This window comes from Serinus canaria, chromosome 2 (genome assembly GCF_022539315.1).
Source record: "Serinus canaria isolate serCan28SL12 chromosome 2, serCan2020, whole genome shotgun sequence".
NCBI classification, from domain to species: domain Eukaryota; kingdom Metazoa; phylum Chordata; class Aves; order Passeriformes; family Fringillidae; genus Serinus; species Serinus canaria.
The window spans coordinates 92120477-92141745 of record NC_066315.1 but is presented as its reverse complement, the minus strand read 5'-3'; the positions used below and the strand labels follow the sequence as shown (position 1 = coordinate 92141745).

The following is a 21269-nucleotide window of genomic DNA, read 5'->3' as shown; positions in this document are numbered from 1 at the left end:
TTGGGGATGAAGTGGCTGTCACAGTCGTGTTAGTTTCAGTGGGTATATCATATTTTACAGATGATAGGGATGGAAAAAGGGTACTGTGAGGAAGCAAGAGGAAGAAAAGGAAATCAAGAGTGCACCTGAGGACAGCAGTGAGGCTCCTATAGCAGTGTAGAGGAGAAGACCTTGCATCCCCTCTGGACCTAGTAATGAAGAGGGTTTTGTCTTGCACCCACAGCAATGGTTTCATTGGGAAAGAACTGCTTTGGCTTGGAGGTTTTTATGATACTCTGCCCATTGGTTTGTGTTTCAGTTTATGTATGCCATGGAGAGCACACAAAAGACTTAATTCTACAGATTATTAAGCTGATATCTTTCCCTGGCCCTTAGCTCTTGGGGCTATCCAAGGTCAGTTTTTTTGAAACTGTGGTTTATAGCTGTGGCTATTGAGGAAAACTGTTCTACTGTGCTTATTTTATTTATTTCAATAATCATTGTAGCTAAGCACATTGCACTTCAATAATTAAATCATCATTTAATTGTTGGTAGCTAAAAGCAAATAAGAATGTCTGTAGAAGAGTTTCTTATAAAATGCTTGCACTGTGGATCAAATTGCATTTCCTCTGAACCTGAAGTTTTTGTTTTGTTTCCTGGTCTTTAAAGTTCTTCATTATGGTTGCTGTGACACACTTAGAAAGAGAGCAATCCCCTCACTAAGGATCACTGCAAAATGTTTAATCTGTCATTTCTAAGTGATGAAATTAAAGAAGATAAGAATAAAAGCACTATAATAGCAAAATCTATTTCCAGCTACTTCTGCATGGAAACAGCATCATTTGCAGCACACCAAAATGCTTCCATTTTAACTGCAGTGTGTAAACACAGAGAGAAGATGTGCAGGAAGGGGGAAAGGGTATGGACATTTCTTATTATTAACTCCATGGACAGGTAATGGGAGGGTTTTTTCTAAAGGGTGCCTGTACAATCTTTTTGTGATGGAGAGAAGTAGTACAAGAGTGTAAAAATTACTGCCCAGAAAATGCTGGAGCCCAGGCTGTTTTGAATTAGTCAATAAAATGTTTTCAACCCACTTTTTAACCAAGGTTTGGGGGTCTAGAACATTGTGAAAGGTGAGTACTTGGGGAAGATACCCTGCTGAAGCACATTGTAACTAGAATTTCAGCACTGAATCTGTGTAATGGCTGTATACAGATAAGAGCAAAAGTAGGAAAAAAAGTGAAATAAAGGTATATTAACACTAATGTGCTAGTGACCTATTTTTGTATTAGGTTCAAAGAAGGAAAGCCCCCTTTGAGGTGTTACCCCCTCCTTGATGAGTGGACAAGTGACGGTATGTGGTTGCTCCCCTCCTCTACCTTGGCTGGGATCAGCCCTGGCTGTGTCCAGTGCCATGGAGAAGACTTCAAATTGTTGAAATGCAGCTGCTGATTCCCATTTTTATGGCTCAGAGCAGGCTTAAATAACACTCTAGGTGGGTCTTCTGGTATTTAGTGTTTTACAGCATTATGGTTTTTTTGTTGTTGGGAATTGTGTGGTGGTGAGCAGGGTGACAAGGAAGCTTTGCAGCCTGCAGAGGATTGTGTTTAGTGCTCAGTGCTGGACATCTCTCACAATGCCATGAAACTGTTCCATGACTGATTGTTTGCTAGAACAAGGGAGTCCTGTGCACTCAGGCAGTAGGTGGCTGCCCCTCCTCAAGCAGCTCTGTGGTTAATAGCCTAAGATACAAAACTGGTGACCACATCCCAAACCACTTCAGTGACAGGGCTGGGCAGGTGGAGTGTCCATGGGTCCTGTTGCTGCCATAGGTGATGTCTGGCCAAAGGTGAGCACATCTCAGTTTCTTCTGAAACCCCACCTTTACTAAAACAGCTGCATAATTTGCTTGTTGCAGACAGGGTTGTACAAGTGTTCATGTTTCTTTGTGCTTCACAGGTGTTCAAGAAGCACAATTTGATTCATGTGTTTTTTAGAAACAGTTCACAGGGCTAGGACACTGCCTGTAGGTGGTGGTGGTAGTGTTGCTAGAGCTGTTGGAACAAATTTAGTTATGTCTGGAAATTTTGTCTTAATTTGCTGTTAAACCTCCAAGCTTCTTTCTTTCTTCTCAAACATCAGAATTAGGACCCTTTTACTCCAAGCTTCTCTTTCAAGCTTTACCACTTCATCTTGCATTTTTGTTTTAGTCAAATCTTTCAGTGTCCATGCCTTAGTTGTTATTAATTCTAAAACAAGGATACTTTTCTCTTACCTGTCTTCTAGGCAGGATTTGTTCATTGATGCCTCTGAAGTAGAAATTGCCCTGCAGATTTGAACAGCTTTCCAGGAGCTAAATAAGCATTTCTGTTAATGGGTCTTCTGACTGGGACTGAAAGGGAAATGTGTGTGAAGCACTCTGTTGTGCCATCTTGTGGTGTCCCCTGTCTTGTTCCCTGCAGTAATGTGAAAGGTGCTTCTCTTCTCTAAACACAGCAGATTTATTGGCATCTCTTCTGATATTTGAGCACATGTTAAAAAAAATTAAAACCCCAAAGCAAAACAACAACAACAAAAAAGACCTGCCTAAAAACTGTTCTCCATTCCATCCTCTGCCATCCAGAATATACAGAAATTGGTGGCCCTTAACAGAGCAGGCTTGAATTTTAAAGTAGTGTGGTGGCAATAAGGAGCAGTGAAAGCTGTGGATCTGCACAGCATTCCTGTGGCAGGCAGGCTCATGTTCTGTCCATGGCTCCAGTCAGGGAGCCTTGTTGAGGAAGCAGTGGTTGACTTGAGGAATGATAATAGAGAAACATGCAGCAGAGCAGCCCCTCATGAGGATGGCTGAGGTAGTTAATTGTGCTGCAGAGCTTACCCGTGTCTTGGGCAGGAGAGAATTGTACTGATGCAAGTAGCAGCTCCCCTTACTGTGTTTTGGTCTTTGGCTGGCCACACAGGCACCAGTGACTTAAGCGAGCCTGGGAGTGTGTTCAACTTGGCTAAGGGTCCTTTCAGTGAGGGAGAAACTCTGTTTTTTGTGTGTGAACTGAAATGGACTAACCCTTCCCTAGCAGTGCTTCTTCAGCAGCAAAAGACTGCTTTAGTATTGGTGTATAAATAAGGGGACGTTCGGGGTAGGAGTGAATAAGGTCCGTCAGTGGTTTTATCACAGATGGCTCTTCAAAAGTAGTCGAGACCAAATGATCAGAGTCAAACTCAGTGGTGAGGGCTGTGTGGGTGAAGGTGGTGGTGCTGCAAGCCCTCAGATTGGGGATTTTTCACTGGTGTCAGCTCTCTGCAGAGAAACCACCATATGCCAAGCAATGCCACCTTTTCAGATGATGCTGCATACATGTTAGCCAGAGCTAATCAGCCCTCCAAAAAGCCCTGCAGGATGTCAGCTAGCCTCTTTGTGCTGGGAGGCTCAGTGCTTTTAGCAGGAAGTGCCTCTCTCAAACCCAGCTCTAATATCTCTAACATGGTGCTGAAAGGGGCCTTTTATCTAATCGAACTCCAGTTGCTTCAGGATGAAGCATTTACAGCATCAGGCATGCAACCCGGGAAGGGAACGGTCGATCCTGTAGGGACTGAGGGAGGCTGGAGGCTCTAACATGTATTGATTCATCTGTGTTTTAACCAAACAAAAACTGTATTAGTGCTGCTGCTTTACCTCACATTATTGTGTGTACATTAGATATTGAGTCAGCAGTAGCAGTGGAAAGCTTATGAGAGAAATCATAAAGGAACTAATAGAGGTGGGAACTTTAAATGGTGATGTTTTGGATAATAATGCTAAAAAATGAATAATGAGAAAAATGGGGATGCTATAACTAAGATAAATACAGAAAAGTGACTGTCTTCTGGATTCAAGGCATTCTCAAGATGATGGCTGTCATAAGAATGTGATAAGAAATAGGAAAACCTGTTACAAATGCATCTTTCCACAAGTACATTAATAGTGGAAGAGACTGAATCAATTTTGAGGATGACAAAATGGCAGATGCCAGGGGCTAAAGAAACTACAGTGGAAGGAAAGGTATGGAGAGTACATTATAAGGAGTAAAATTGCAACACTTGATCAAAAAAAAAGTACAAAGTTGGTTGCTGTTTTCGATTTTGGATTTTTTTTTTTAAGTATCTGTGTTCATCGGTTCCCATAAGGGAAAAATATTTGGTTAATCATCTTTATTTTGAGATTTCAGCAGAAGGAAGTTTCAAAACATCTGTGGTAGTGAATGGTGGGAGCATCATGCAACTTCCCAGGCCCATGAAGTGCTGAGGAGGTTTGATTTCGTTTCATGTCTAGTCACGAAGCCCAAGTATGCTCACTGTGTTTTCCAGAACTCTTCATTCCGGAGCATTTTAAAAAGGGTAATGGTGTTTTTCAGAAGATTTGCATTTCCTTATGGATTTGAAACTGCTTTAAATATAGATGAGGTAGTTTTAGTTGCTGTGGTTTGTCTGGCAAAATAGATGCAATTAGCACAGAGCTGTGTTTCTCTAGTGATCTTCCCAAGAGTGACTGCCAGGTTAGGGTGGCAGGGTTAACCCACTGCAGCCCTGTTAATTTAACTTAAAGTGCTAAAATGGGTAATAAGGCTAGGATTTGACAATAAATGACAAAAGCATCTGTGTAATTTTTATATTGGTATGCTCACGGAGGATCTATGTTATTTACTGAAATATATTATGTTTCTGGTAAATAGAGGATGACCTTGTAGGCCATGAATCTCTGGAGACAGTAATTTGCAGGATATGTTTTTGGTGAATGCTTCCCAATTTTGTTTCATGTACATTCTGAGCAGCATAGTGAGCGTTACAGAATTTGGAATGATAAAAACATTAAGAAATCATCAACTTGGGTATGTGTGTGTGAGTAGGAGTCATTTAAAATTCAAATAATAATCCTATTTTATGCTTAAAAAAAGGCAGAGTAGGAAGGTGGACCAAAACTGCTGTTAACTAAATATCATTCTCTCTTATTGTCCTTTCCATGGAGCAACAGGCAGGTTGTGTATCCTGTATAAAATTTGCCTGGATGTGCTTGCTGCCTTCACATCAGTCACTCACAAACCTTTTGGCCTAGGGGTGTGTTAAAGCATGAATTAACTCCTGAGCCTCTTTCTTTAGCCTGCATATGTTTGTCTTTTGATGGGATCTTTTAACTTCATTAATGATTGAGTACTTTTGTTTGGTGCCCAAACAAAAAGGTTATGGAGGAGTGGGATTGTGACGCATTAAGCTGAACAGGTGAGATCATGTTGCTATCAGATGATAAGGTGGATTGTACACCATGCCAACTGACATTCCTGATGGGTTGTGAGCCAGGGAGCTCTTTATTCCAGGTTATCCCTGGAGTTAGGGTGTCTGCTGGTCTGAGCCTCTGGACTTCCAAGTGACTTTGTGCTCAAGGTTCCCTGGGTGCAAAATGAGTAGAACAGTGACAGAACCTTCTTGGTAAGATGCGTGAGGATTGCTTGAGAGTAAGGGTGACTGCTTCTGCTTTTTAGTTTCTTTGTATGAAGAAATCAAAAACCCCAGGAAACCTAGAATCTGCCTGTTCATGAAAAACAGCACTGGATGCTTCTGAAAGCCCTAGACAATTGTGCAATCACGCACGTACTCATTCTTGTCAGAGGAATGCATGGAGACCTGGGTTTTCCTGCACAAAAATAACTTGTTTCTCAAGAGGGGGCTTGAACTGTCATGTGAAAACACCTCCAGCGCCTCTGCCTTTGGCGCCAGCATCACATTTCTCAAGGGAAGGCTCAGAGTGGTGTGTGTTTTTGAATAGCCTGCAATACATGTTCTGTTGCCCTTGCAGGTACTAACAGCCATGCAGCATCCTATTGTCAGAGACCTGGGTAAGCCACATCCTAAAGCCATTATTTGTTTATGTGCTGCAGCCTTATCGAGGAGAAGGAAGTCATGGAAAACAAACCATTCAGGTTTCACAGCTCATCCAGCAAGTCTGGTGTTGAACTGGGGTACAGGCTACCCTGTTACTAAATGTGAGCAAAAACGGTGATGTTAAAATGAAGATGTCACAGTAAAATTTTGAAAATATTAGGGAAAAAAAAATCAGAAAGGAGTAAACTAAAGTGGATCCTTTCAAAGCTATACTTGCAGATTTTAACAGCTAGAATTGTGATAAATGGCTAGCCTCATCTTAGCTAATTCTGCCATTGTAAAATAAGTTTAAAAAAATAATAAATCTTGTCCTGCTGTTGTCAACATCGACCATTAATTTTGCAGTAATAATTGACCTTCTCTTCAGGTGACTTTACGTAAGAATCAAACTCTTGTTTGTGAAAATCTTAACTGTGAAAACTATAGAAATTTGTGTTACTGGATTAGAAACTTGAGGGTTTTTTTCCTTTTTGTGTACCATCCTATTGCTCAATAGTAGCCCTTTACCTGCTGAGTGGAGAGTATCATCTTACAGCAGGCCTCTGCTTTGTACATAAATGCATCTTAAGGTCAGTGGGTTTTTCAGCTCTGCTGGTTTTAGAAAGATCACTTTGGGATCATTGGTATGTTTGCCACAAGAATACACACTGCCATGTGCTCTATTGGAACATTCTTTCCAACAAAATTTTGTTACGGCCTTCTGGTTACCTGGTTTACATTTAACTCTGTTGTTTGGACTGCGACCCCTTCTAGGCCCATAATGTAGCTTGAACCCTTAAATGCAAGCAAATATTTTAAAGCAAGACTGTGACATGATTCTCCTGTAACGAGCTGTCCCACTGTGGTGACATACACAGGGCACTCATATCTCTAATGCTGCTGGCCACTACCTGGCAGGTAAATATGGAAAGCAGTTCTTCAAAAAGTTTCCTTTCCCCTGTCTCACTTGGGCATCTCAGAGGTAGAAGAAGCTCCAGTGTCACAGAAGCTGCTCTGCCTGTGACACTGGAGAGGATTTTTTGGTGGTGCCTGCACAGGGAGGATTCCTGATCACCTACCCCTCTTGACACATGGGCAGCTTGTGGATGGCTTCACTCTAACTGGTGTCAAGAGGGGTAGGTGATCAGGAATCCACAAGCTGCCCAGTTATCTTGCTGATAGTGAATCTCTTTTGTAAGCACAGGTGTGATCTTAGCCAGAGGCTCCCGGGAGATTGGTGTGCACCTACTGTGCGGGGCTGCCCTGAGGAGGTGGGTGAGGCAGGGAAAGGATCAAGGTTCTATTACTGTGAGAGAAAGCTGCTGGGGAAACTGTGGCTGAGCAGTGGGAAAACCCCTTGGGTAGGCCCTTCCCCTTTCTCTTGGTTCCGGACTGTGGAAGAGACACTTGGGATAGGCGTAGCTGGCAGGGGAGCACAAGTGGCTGTCTCTCCTCCATGCATGAGCAAGGAAATGAAGCAGCTTTGTGTGACAGGGCCAGGCTGTGATAAGAGGGCTTCAGGGAAGGGTCGAGCCTTACAGAAATCATGGGTTATTCTGCAGCAGTTTGGCTCTATGCCAGTGGTAACCAGAGCACTGGCTCTAATCATGTCAACCCCAAAACAATCTGCTAATATTCAACACTGGTGCAGCACTGGTGCTCCTAGGACTTAGCAAGATTATTATTCAGCTGAGGAACTGAAGCTGAAATCCAATCCTTGAAGTGTTCAAAGATGGATGCTGGGTTGCATTCTCAGCCTGCTTCTTCCTCTCCAAGAGAGGAAAACGTTTTGTGTCAACCTTGATCACTTGATCATGGATACAGGGAGGGGCTGAGTTCACGAGGTCCTAGCTGTGGGAAAAGCTCTGCATGCATGTGCTGTGGGATTTTGATGCAGGTGTTTGAGTAGAATTTGCTTCTCTTTTTTTTTTGGTTTTTTTTTTTTTTTCAATTTGGGAAAAGATGTAGCAAACAGCAGATATTTCTGTGGGTAAATCAACAAACAGTACTGTAGTTTTGCAAGATGAATAATTCCTTTTGTGAAGAGTAAGATCTGTGAGTGGGATGTGCTACCGGAGATTGTAGTGATATGATATAGAATAATTATCTTTTGATTGGCAGTAGCTTCCAAAATATTTGTTTTGTTGTGCTTTCTCCCCAGAGTGACTGGTTTCACTAGTCTCACTGCATTTTTCCATTGCCTTTGCTGGAGAAGAAATTCAGATGCTATGAATGAGAAATCTTTGCGTTCTTACTCAAGAAGTGCCCCAAACATATCCAAAACTCCCCCGTTTGCTTACAGTCTCTCATATTGCTAATAACATCGTGATAATCTCCTTCTTTTTTTTTTTTTTTTTTACATTAAATACATCCTGTGTTCCTGGACTTCTCATCCTTGGTTCTTTTTAAAAGGTCACTAAGATTTCTGTTATATGATCTTGAGAGATTGGTTGAATAGATTTCTTCAGTTCACTGCTGTGCTAACTAGCTTATAGCTGATCAGATTGCAGCAGTCTCTTGAGTGTGTTCTGCTGGATCTGATCCCAGTTTTGCTTCCTTTAGTGTATGACAGCAAAGGGAATCTACACTCACACTAGAGGCTTTTTCCCTCTGCTTTCAGGATTTTCCTGGAAAAGAATCTTTTATAATAGTAAATGTTTCTTACAAATTCTGTTCTTTTTTATTTTTTCAATAGGTGTTGTCATCATGTCGGGTGTTTCTTTTAACGCCTCGGATTCCCACCAAGGTAAAATCACTGTGTTCCTATAAATACTCTGGGGCAACAAATGAAAGTTACATAAACTAAGTAGCAAAAATTAGCATATTTTAGTTATGTACATCTGTTAAAAAAACCAGAAAACTGAGGAATGGTATGTTGCATGATTTTGAGTTAGAATAGTGCTTCTATTAGTATATGCCTTAAATGATTATATATATATATATCCACACACTCCTTTTCCTGAGGAATTAAAATTTCTAGAAATTTTAATTTCTAGAAATGCAGGTGGTTGAAGAGTTGCATTGTAAACTCCAACCTGAAGAATTGTGAGAGGAGCCCGATGAATTTTATAAAAGGACAGTTTATGTGCAAACAAGCTGATGGTGTTATTCCCTCTAGTGTTTGTAGTGTCAAATAGGATTACATAAACTGTTGAGTTTTATTAAATTCTGCTGTTTTCTAATGATTTTTGTTGTTCATTTTGAAAAGGCAGTTTGGCAACTTGCCTCGCCAATGCCAGTGAATTATTTTTTCTGTGCCTGTGACAATTCATAATGATTGTTATAGAAGAGAAAGATGATTTCCACATGAATAAAAATGACTGATGGGAAAGAACATCTCTTGTCCATCTTGGAATCAGTGAATAGGAATTTGGCACATATCCTATTTTTTTTTTTTTTTTTATTGGTATTTGACATGTGGGTGTCTAAGTGTGTGTGCGTACACATACATACATACATATATATATATGTATACATACACACACACTTTGTAGAAATACCAGAATCCATAAATTGAACTATTGATGCCAAATTTTCAGTTTTGGTCACTGGTAAATGTGACCATTGGTAGCTATAATTTGAAGATGCTTACTGACAGGTAGGATGAACTGCAGCTTGAATTTCTGCTGCTACTCATTTTCCTCAGTCGGTCACCCTGTCCCTGCAGCACAGATGTCTCCAGTTGGTTGTCTGTTGGTGTTTGAATCACTGCAGTTTTCAGCCAGGGCTTTTTAAGGCAGGGTTTGGTGACTGCTTCCTTGGAAAGATTGATCCATTTGATGAACAGCTCAGACATCAATGTGATAGACAGGTGGTAATCATGATTTTGTTAAACAATAGCAAAGCTCCTGAAGGCTGAGGCTTGGAGTACTTAGTGATAACTCTGTTTAGTTGAGTGTTTCAGACAATTCTAAGCACTCATTAAATAGATTTACATAGTTGAAAAATTTGGTTTTGTTTTTATTAAAATATAAAATATGTATTCTGTACTAGTAGAAATGTAATTTCAGTGGTAGCAAATAGAAGGAAGATGATGAGAAGCTGTGCTTATGACTTATATAAAAATTAAACTTTTTATGTCTGAACAATTATTAGTATGGTTGAAAATGCATTTCTATCAGGGTTAGTGAAACTTAGTAAATTTTCTAATGTCTGTAGTATTTTCAATAGCTGCTGAGAAGCTTTCTGAGCCCAAGTACTTCCATGTACCTGTCAGGCAGTGGCTCCTCGAAAGACAGCTGAGAACATTCAGCAGACACATTATTTCTCTGGGGACCTCTAACAAAATTGAGTATGCCTAGAGATGGCCAGTGCTGAGTAACTGTCTTGCTGCATTCCATTCCAAGCTTTACTTTTGCTTAAACAATGCTGTTAAGATGTATCTACTAAACAAGGATCCAAGTTAAAAAGAATTAATCTTGTTTGACTCCAATACCAACTCTCACTATTATCCTTAGAGCGAAGATTTTACAATGGGCACCTCTAAACTTCACACTCTGATCCAATCAGTTCATTCCCACTAATTAACACAGACTGATTGGGAAGGAAGGACAGTACTTAAAGCTTGCTAATTCTTGCTACAGTCCATATAAAAAGTAATTGCACCATTAGTAATGTTGGATGTGTCATGACACCCACAAATAAGCATATAAAATATTTGTAGTAATGCAATTCAGATCTGTGAATGCATTTCAAGTGCAACTTTCAATAAGTTTTGGTTGAAAAAATTGAAAACTGTGAAATTAGCTGCCTGGTTAACTGAAAGGTTCTTAAATGAGAGGCACACATAACTTTTTAAGAGGATTTTAAAAACATGAAATTTTGGGCAATAAATGAGATTATGCCTTTTAAAACCTTGTAAAAATTATTTCTTAGTTTGAAGTAGATGATGTTTAGAATGTGTTTTACATTTTTGCTGCAAAGCAAGGACTATAAATTCCTATTTTTAACTGGAAAAACTGAACCAAAGATGAGCTGTAGAGATAGTGCCATGTTTCCTGCTATTTGTGTAATTCTAGGCAAGAGGATTTGCAGACTAAATTCTTGAGACTGGACCTGTGTGAACTTTTCAAATATTTTTGATTGTGTATGCATATATGTATATGTGTGTTTGGACATACTGTAGCAAAAAAAAAAAAAAAACCTCAAGTTGATAGGTAAATAATTTTCAAAATACGAAGGATTTCAATTACAGAAACTCCCCCCCTTAAATTTAATTGTGATTTAGGTAAAGAAATATTTAATTAGTACCGGGAAAAAAAAGAGCTTTTCCCTTCTGTGTGTGTAGTCCTGCTTAATCCAGTAGCCAGCAATAGCTGCTATAGATTTTTTTTGGTGGGTTTGCTTTTTTCCTTTTTTCTTCTTTCTGCCCTGAGTCAACTGCACAGGGCTGTGTCATCACAAAAGATTGCCAGGCCTAGCTTAGAAATAAAGCACTGAAGAGAAATTAATGCCTTGCGCTTGGGAAAATGTTGGTGTGAGCCCTGAGAAGAGGCTTGTGCTGCTTCTGCCTCTCCTGCCTCAGTTCCCTGCACTCACTTGCTTTATAACCAGATGTGATGGCACCCCTGGAACTGCCTGTTTGCTGTGGGTGCTGCCCCTGCAGTGGAATGTGGGAGATGAAGCACATGAAGTCCCCAAAACTTCAGAGTCTAGTTCGTTCACCAAGAAAGGCCTTTGGCAGAAGGTGAATTTTGCACGGAATTGGGAGGGGTGTTTGTATCTTCTGAGGCTGCCAAATCATGAGGGCAACTGAAGGGATAAGGATTCAGAAAATAGGCAACAAAGAAACAGTAATAACAAAAGTTTTCTGGAAAGATTTTTGATGGTTGCAAGCTGGTACCTCTGTTCCTGACTTTCCAATGTGCTGTTCCAGCCTTTACAGGGGGGGAGCCTTGTAAGCTATGTCTGGGTTCTGAGCACCCCAGTAGTCATTCAGGGTTGACATTTTTTGACAAATATAGGAATAGAATGATATGGTGCTTGCCAGTTAGCCTGGAACACCCTGACTGTGAACCTAGGATAAGATAAAGTGCAGGAAACTCTGTGCAATTCAGACAGACTGCTCAGTTGCAGTGGTTTCAGTGATAACTAAAAGGAAATGAGCTCATGTCTTGCCCTGTCGTCACGATTCAGTCCAAGAGGTTTGTTTCTTTCTGTATATCTCAGCTGTCAAGATGATTGTCAACATAATTGTGAATTCAGATCTTAGCACACTCCCTGTAGCCCTAGATTTGTCCTTGGAGAAGAATTCCCTGCCGCCTTCTAAGCTTCCTTTTGGAGTCAGTATGTTCTTCCCTGCCTGTCATCCAAATAAACCATTCAGACAAAGCTTATGTATCACTTCCTCTCATACACTTAGATAGGCTAAAGCAGTCCTTGGACATTTATGTTCATATCTTTATTTACTTATTTATATATGTTATTTTTATTCATATATATATATATATATATAGTGTGTGTGTACATGTCCCTTCAGCCTCTGTGCAGTAAAATTTTTCACATCTGTCATCAATGTAACTAATGAAAGAATAATTGTGAAGCTCTAAAGATTGTAATAAGTGATTAATCAGTCACAAGAGTACACATCAGTAGGGTGTTGTATCAATGATGCTTTTTATAATAAATTTTTTTCATAAAATTGATTATAAGCTTTATGTGCTTATTGCTTGCAGTAAAATATCCAGTGTGGTATTCCTATAACCTCTAATAACCATTTAAACCTGTAACAAACAAATATAAGTATTTTTAAAATGAAAAATGCATACAGGTATTAAAAAATACTTTGTGTCAATTACAGAAACTGATATTAAATATCAGTAGCCCGCTCAAGGTTTTCTTAACCTCATTGAGAAGCGTAAGTGCTCCTTAAAATAAGATGATGTTTGCACTAATGTGGTGTTTTCTTTTCTAACTACAGTTAGAACTAAGTTTCAGCTACTTGGAAATCCAAGGAGTAACTTCCAATAAACCAGGCCAGGTGAGTGTATTCTAGATAAAAGATACTTGTTTACTCATTGCTAAATCTGTTCCAGTAAAGGAGGTAATGCTCTGGCATGCAGGCGTCTCCTTCCACTGAGCACACTGTGCATTTGTATTCTTGCTGGTCTAAAGTCTTAAAAATAACAACAAGAATTTAAAGACTCGTTTTTAGGAATGTTTGTGCACTTGGAATAACGATAAGAAATAGGTTGGGGTTTTCTCTAGTTCAGTATGGTACAAGTTTCCATTTGTATCCTAAGTGGATCTTTTTCTCAGAGCTGGTAAAGCAGTGGTGGCTGGTATGCAATCATCACCACACAAGCTGCAGTGGCTTCTGTGGTCAATACCTTTATGGGGAAGCCAAAAGCTACTGCTTACATTGCAGGCAGGAATGCTTTGCTTTCAACTATTCTTTGTGCCTTTACTGTGTTCAACACAAAATACATTTGACAGCAAGTTATGTGCCCAAAAAAGTAAATGTCAAAGGAAAGGTGCTGAAAAGAAAAATGCCTTTAGAACATTTTTAATTCATAAGATGAGCATGTTGACAAGATTTGACAGTTCAATTGTATCAAAGTCTTCATGTGTTTCATGTGTGTTTGGCTTTTAAAGAGCTTTTAAGGAAAAGGAGTGCCTAAGCTACTTTGAACTCTGAAAAGCTCTTATTGTATTAACATCTGGTCTTTTTAACCTGTCTTTTGAAGCTTTCCTTAAAGGAGGGAAAATAAAAGGTCCAGGTGGGGAGATGGGGAGACATTTGGGGAGACATTTACTAAATTCTAAGTTTTTGTGGCTTTTTTTAAAATTAAGGTACAGAAATGCCAGGTAACTGTTTCTAATTATTCCTGGAGGCATAGACAGTCACTGTTGTAGCAGTATTTACTAGAGATTTTCAGCAGCCTCAATGAGCATACACTTTTCCTAAAATATTTCTCAACATTTTTCATGTTTACATTCATTTGTGTTTTAATTGAGTGAGACTTCTAACTGAAGGCAGAGAGAATCCTAGCTTATTTCTTGTGGAGCGAATGGTTTTGTTGCAGTTTTCCTGCAAACAGCATAGTATAGCTGTGATTCAGAAGGGTATAGTTTTGTGGTAGGCATCTTGCAGAGAGCCATGAAGAGCTTCCTCCTGTAAGATAAGTGAACAAATGGACAGAGGAATATAAGGAAATGTTGTGCTAGTATTGGTGATGATGAAAAACTGTGGTAAGTTGCCCACTCATTCATCATCAGAGAGTGGTGGCAGCAGGCTCAGAAAGGAGTTGAATTGATGGTAAAAGGTGTGAATAGTCTCAGTGTGCTTTAGGGGTAATACAGCCTCTTCTAGGATTATCATGGGGGTGACACTAGGAATGAATTGGGAATCAAGAGAGCCCTGGGAGCTAGCTTCAATAAGAAGCAATCCCCTGTATCATACTGCATAGAGTCCCCTCTCCTCCTGTCTGTCTTCACTTATTTATTCCTCATGTTACCTTCTCACTGTGCGTGCACAGCTTCCTATCTAAAAGAGGTGATGACTTGGGCTGTGCTAACCATTCACACTGGAGTCAGCAGAAACATTACATTGCTTCCTGTGATGCAGCCAAAAGCAGCAGCAGAGCTGATGTGTCACTCATACCCTAATCTGATTTGGTTCTGAACACTCAATATCTAAGAGAGGCATGTTGCAAAAGGCTTTATTTATCCCCCTCTCTGAAGCACATATCCCCCAGACAGCGGGACAATCATGCTGGCTGAGTTACTGCTTCATCTGCACAGACAGACAGTACAGCACCACAGCATTTTCTTAAGCAGCACAGAACAAAGCATTAGAGCTTTTCCAGAGGATCACAGCCATTAAAGACTTTTACTTTTTGCCGGAGGAAACAGGCACCCTGCTCATTCAATAGTTTCCTGTCAGGCTGTGCTTGCTTCTCCTGGTGTTCTGGGACGTGTTTCAAAAGAGGACAATGCTGTGAAAACTTCTTGGTTTTCAAAGTGTCAGCTGAGGTCAAGATCCTTTGAAAATTGTATTCCCATGGGAAGCAGGGCACTGTTAGAAAAAGCAAAGTTTGAATACAGGGGTTTTTGTACGTTCAAGAGCAGCTTTCAGAAACTTTACCTGGAGCATTGCCGTGTCATGTTTTAAAGAATAACAGATTCCTACGAGCATTCAACTGGCATTTCAAATGTTTTCCTGTTTAATTCATCAACATGAATTATGTGATACCCTTCTCAGCCTCTTGCACTTTTGTTTATAGTTGATTATGGAAACGGAGAAATGCAGCATCTCCATGAAGATGGCATCCTCAGAGGATGTGAACGAGGTGCTGGCACACATCGGGACCTGCCTCAGGAAGATATTCCCTGGACTCTCACCAGTGTAAGTATCCTTTAGGGCACCTCTAGTGGGAACAGATTGTATGGAAGCAGTGACAAGCCACTTCTTTTTGTCTGCGGGTCCCCCACCCTGATCTCAGAAATACACTGAGGATATAAGAATCATATCCGTAAGTACTAAGCTTTTGTCCGGGTGTATGGCAGAGCCAGGACATGGTGTAGAGCATAGGTGGACTGTGTGTCATCCCGTAGGGTCATGAGAGCCTTTGCACTGAAGAGGGGTGCAGTTATTTGAGGTCTTAAGTTTTTATTTTACCTTGTTGCCTCTCCAGCCTCAGATACAGCTTAGGTTCTGTATTTTTTGTTCTAACTGGCTCCATGTTCTATTTTTTCCCACCAGAAGTAAAATCTGAGTTGGAAGAGGAGGGAAAATTCCACTTACTTTCAGTGTTTGTGAAACAATGCACATGATTGTGAGCCTTGTTCTTCAAAACTAAGCCCTGGGCAGTCTTGTCATAGACTTCCCATGGTTTAACTGACTCCTTGAATTATTTGTCTCCTTGTCTGGCTTTTCTCTTCATTGCCTTACTTGTGACTTTGGTTTTCTCTCTTACCTGTGTCTCTGGATTCTATCATCTTGCAGCAATTCTCAGTAGTTTTTCTTCATTTTATTTTCCTTGTTCTCAGTCATTGCCTCATCTTCATCACTCTCTTCCAAGTCATGCAGCTCTACTGTATTCCCTTCAGCTCTTGGTTTTCAGCATTAGAAAAAATGGGCTGTGGAAAAGAGTTTTCCCAGACATGTTGATTTTTAAATGTGATCTTTTGTAACAGACTCTAGATGTGAATGGTTAGGCTAAATTTACATGTTTTATTTTGGGTGCATGTCTTTATTATTCACCTTTCCTGTAAGTGGAGTAGGAAATCAAGTTCATAAACTCTAGATGGCAGTTTCTTTTTTTTTTTCTTGTTTTCATTTTTTTTCCCTACTTCCAATTTTCCTCTTAGGCAGTGTAGTTAAGTGCCTTGGGGGAGTTTGAGGTCTCCCTTCAAAGAACATGGATACAACTGAATATTTGTGAGGAGGGTTGCTCTAAAACCTCAGTAATAGTGTGAGAAATGCAGACAAAAAGAATGAAGAGGGTTGTGAGACTGTATGTTTGTTTCTCTGGGTGTTTATGAAAGCCTTGAACTCTCTATGTGTTTTCTGTGGGTTTTCTTGTGAACATTGCTGGAGCAGGTTGGGTAGCTGCATGGAGTGCTTGCTTCCCAGAAAAGAAATCAAATTTCTTGCTCTCCTCTCAGATGGCAGTTTTCCAAAATGAAGGAATTGGAGTTGTATGGATGATAGAGGACCAGATCAGGCAACAAAGGGGGGAAGAGGTTTCTCCAGTTATTATTGCTTATTAATTCTCTTCTGCTCCACCTCCCACCCCTTTAGACCCCTCATTAATTCTGTAGTTTATGAAGCAGCCTTGTCATTCAGGAAAACAGATAATTTTATTTCTTAAAAGGTAGGAAGGTTTTGTGTTTCTCGCCTGTCTAGGGAAGGAAACTGCTACCAAATTACTAAGATTGGAGCTGGATGTCAAGAGTACAGCCTAGAGGCCACATGGAGCTGCTCAGCTCTTTGCACCATGGTGCTGTTTCTGCATAAAAGCAGTGTATATACAGCAGTAGTTTCAGGGTAACCATTAATACCGTGTCTCCTCCCTATTTTGGGCATCCTGGTGTCAGATGAGGGCCACAAGCCTCCTTAGATGGAGTGATCTTGCAACACACAAGGATTTAGTTGCCCCAGTAGTCACAGGGTTAATCAAAATAAAGAGAGAAAGAAAGAATGAATAAATGTTACTCCTGCTGTGCTGCATAATGGTATGTGTGCCTTTTAGGTAGGAAAGTGCGTTGTATTAAACATGGTAATTCTTCCTATACACTAATTTAAAAATGCTCTTAAAATAAAAAAGGTTTATGTGTTTAAAAATACTTTTAAAGCCATGAATGATGTTTTCCCCCTCTTTTCCATCTAGGAGGATTATGAAAAAAGTAACTATGGAGCCTTCAGAAAGACTGGCTAATCTCCAGGCCCTGTGGGACAGTCACACTGTGGCAGAACTTGGACCTTGTGGTGAGAATGAATTCAAATGCTCAAATATAAAAGAGGGTTGGAATTGCAGTGTCAGGAAGTTTAATTCTATTTCAAGCAGAAGCTTGTAAAGGTGTAATTAGTTTTAAGGTGTAATTAGTATGAGGCAGACTTCTGATTGGTAGGTGAAGGCACTATATTAAGCTTTCTTGCAACTTACCACGTGGAGATAGGATAGTCTCAGTTTCTTTCATAAGCACAATGCACTGTCTTCTGAGAGAAAAAGAGAGTGAGTTTCAAAAACTGGATCTTTAAGTATTAAAATGTCCTTTTAGATGTACATTTGTTTGCTTGTGTTACTGCTGTGTTAAATAGTCTCTTGGGTTGTTTGTAGGAGGCTTTTCGCAGATGTATGCTTGTGTTTGTGACTGGCTTGGATTTCCCTACAGAGAGGAAGTACAGTGGGTAAGTGCTTGTCTTGTTCTGGAGCTCTTTTCAGCTACCTGTACTAATGATGAAAACAGGTAAATCCATAGTGCTTGCCAAAAACCCCCACCCCACTACAGTTCTGTAAAGCTCTACTTGGTTATGTATTTTTAACAGGACGTTGATACGATTTATCTGACGCAAGATACCAGAGAGCTGAATTTGCAAGACTTCAGCCACCTTGACCACAGGTAAACCATGTGCAGTAGTCATGCTAATCTTGATGAAGTGGGATGGCCCCATAGCTGTTACTGTGAAATTACCATCTGTAGCATTTTTGGTTTTCAGCACAAAGCTGCTGTTTTTGCACAAAAGCCCCATGGAAACCTCATTTCATTCAGGAGCTGGAGAAGATAAATATATTTTCTTATTGGAAGCAATTCAAAAAGTTAGCGGATAGCTACTTTTCCTGTGATGACAGATATAAGAGCTCAAATTCAGCAGATAAAACATGCATCTACATCTGGTGGGCAAAGCAAAAAAAGGAAGTTATGAAGTCTTTACTTCTGCAGAATCTTTTTCTCATGGTGTACACAGTAAAGGAAATTAATTTTTGTCAGCAACTCAGTAGAAGGTTTAAGATGTTCAACTGAATTCCAGCCAGTTGTCTCTTCACTTATAATAGATGCTATCAAATACGTACTTCCAGAAAGGAACTAGTTGAGGGTAATTTTGCTGTGAGATGGTGAAACCTAGCTAAGTGTTGCATTTAGTTTACTGAATTTAGCTGGCTGAGAAAATGGGATTCTGAGAAAGTTGAATCTGGAGATATTACAAGTAGGAGAAGATGGGAGAGAAGCTTAACTAAAATTTGTCATTGTACAAAGGAAACTGTAAATTTAAGAAAGTGTAAATAAGATTGAGAAAGCATTTGTCTCTTTGGGAGAGCCCAGTGAAAGAATTAAGAATCTATCACAGATACAGTGTTAGAATATCATAACAGAAAGACTGGACCTGGTGGTAGGTAAATAAGAGTATTTTGCCCACAGCATTCTTTGCAGGTTTAAGCTGTCTGGTGTGTGAACTTGCAGAACACCCCATTCAAAATCTAACTCATTTTCTGTGCCACATTTTCACAGTCTGCAGTGAATCCCTTGGCACAGTTACCAAGCAGTGTCTGTGTTGATCAGTTCAGAGGTAACTCAAGACCACAGGGCTGCGTGCATGGCAGATGGAGCCAAAGACTCTTTCCTTGGTTAAACCTTGCTGAAAGAGGATGAGGGGAGGAATACTATTAAGCACAAGCAAATATGGGGCAAGAACTTAACGATGCTTTAAACATTTTTTGCAAGAGGAAGTGATGAGAAGACTGTGGGGCATACCTAAAGATACCCAGCCTCAACAGATATTAAATGTTTGAACAATTCATTAGGAAAGAGTAGATAGAATATTTTTAAATTTTTAGAATATCTCAGGGGGTGCAAATGAGTTTGGCTTCCAGAAAAAGAAGTAATGGGTTTGTTGTTTTAGAAAATCTTTTCATTAAATGTACCTTACAAAATTGCTGAAGAAATGTATTTCAGCTATTGAGCAAAGCCTTTTTTAAGTGCTTCAGTATTGTCTAAGTCTGAAGATTCAAATCTATTTTGGAGCCATTTACATGCTGTGGAATCCATCTTGTGATGAGAACATCTACATGTTGAGGACGGGACTAAAGAACATTTTGGATTGAAATTTCAAGAAGATGAAAATTTTAAGAAAGCCAAAACCTTGTAATTCATTAAAAATACAAATTAGGAATTGAAATCCCAGTCAATTCAAGAATGTTTGTAAGCATTTTCCAATATATTTACGACAGTGGAACTGCTGTAAGTTCACAGTATGCCATTATACTTTGGATTCTGAGACACTGTTGTATATCTCATTCACCTAATTTTTGAGATTGCTCAACCTACATAGTTTATGTGGTGTAGTAGCTCTGAAGCAAGGTAGGACAGGTGCCTCAGTTCTCTAAATACAGGGGCTATGCACTGCAAAAGTAAACAATTTGAGTTTTTCCAAGTAAAACATTTCTGTTAAAGGTCAACAGAAGATGGCATGAATTATAGATGAATTTAAGTTCCCAGAGCATCACAGCATGGCTTGCTGCATGGGAACATGACTTCCGAGGTTTTACCTGAAGTTATGTTGTGTTGTGAACCATATAATTATTAAAAAAAAAAAAGACTCTTAGTGAAAAGTGAAAAAGGGCATATTTGATATGGTTGCATGATCTTCATCTGTGTAGCATATGTTTTAGCTTATTTGGACATTCAAAAATTTTTAAGAAAAATGTAATTGTTTAGATTTTTTTCATTGTGCTGTTGAGATTTCTTGCCATCTGAAATACACAGGGGGACAGGGATGGTGAAAAATGTGAAGGCATTAGATAAGCTGGAGTCTTGTGGAGACTCAGAGAGATTGTCTGCATTCCAGAAGTACAGGATCTGTTTTTATTTTAAGATGGCACAGATTTAACTTTTATAAATATTACTTTATTCTGGATGGTAATTTTAATTAATGTGAACATCTCCATGTAACTCAGTGAGGGAAAGTTATGAGGAGGCCCTGCTTTTGTAACTGGTTCTTAGCTTTCTTTCATACCATATTGGAAAAGAATTCAGGTTATTGTTAAAGCCAAGTCTAGACTGCAATAGGATAAAATGAATAAAGCAATATATAATTTTGAAAAGAAAAACTCGATAACAAGAATATTGGGGTTAAATGAGCTTAAAACAAGAGAAGGACTAGAGGTAAATTCCTGAAGGGGACCCTTCTGACCCACTGGTCAGAAGTACCTTCAGAAATTGGAACAAAAATGGAAAAAAAAAATCTTCCTTTAAATTCAGATGGTAGATTTTGATAAAGCAAAGTTTGTGGACGATAAGTACAGCTGCTTGCAGAACAGGCAGGGACTCCACTGTCTGCAGGAATGTTGGGAGTAGGGAAAGAGATGTGTGGAGGGGAGCAGTTGGTGTTTGTGAAGGTCCTAGGCAGGATCTGTGTGACTGGGGTCTGAACAAACACGCCTTGGATACTGCAGAAGATTAAACTATTAAAGAAACATTGCTGCATCTGGGCAGGAGTATTTTAAAACAAATCAGCCCAGCTGATTTGCAAGTTCTCATCTTTAAGTATTTCTTGAAAGTGTCAGAGCTCTGCCCCCAAGACTGAGCCCCCCTTTCCTTCAGCTATTTCTCTCCCGAGCCAGAGAAGGAGAGGGGAGGAAGGCACAGCCTCGGGCAAGCTCTGTCTGCAGCCACTCTCCTGCCCAGAAGTTCCTGAGCTCTTGCCAGCCCTCCAAGCTGCCTTACCAGCTCCCTGGCAGTGTGAACACTTGCAGTTGGTGATCCCCAATCATTGTCCCTCTGTTCCTTTGAAGGAACTGGGCTGCTGCTGACAGCTGACCTACAAATGCTCGTGGTACCTTCTGCTGCTTTTGGAGGTGGTGCTCTGCAGCATGACCAGCTCTGCTCCTCCAGTGACAGCCTGTCCACTGTGTGCCCAGCTGTCCTGCCTGGTTACTGCTGCATGAACAAAC

At 40.0% G+C, this 21269-nt stretch overlaps 1 protein-coding gene across 3 annotated transcripts in view; it reads left to right on the top strand.

Annotated features, from left to right (window-relative positions):
• CARMIL1 (capping protein regulator and myosin 1 linker 1) overlaps positions 1-21269 on the top strand; it is a 189928-nt gene that overhangs the window by 70208 nt on the left and 98451 nt on the right. For all 3 annotated transcript variants that reach the window (XM_030226536.2, XM_030226520.2, XM_050971176.1), the window contains 6 exons: positions 8570-8620; positions 12794-12853; positions 15099-15220; positions 17208-17305; positions 17658-17728; positions 17867-17940. In XM_030226536.2, coding sequence (XP_030082396.1) covers positions 8570-8620; positions 12794-12853; positions 15099-15220; positions 17208-17305; positions 17658-17728; positions 17867-17940 — 476 coding nt within the window. The remainder of the gene's footprint in view (positions 1-8569; positions 8621-12793; positions 12854-15098; positions 15221-17207; positions 17306-17657; positions 17729-17866; positions 17941-21269) is intronic.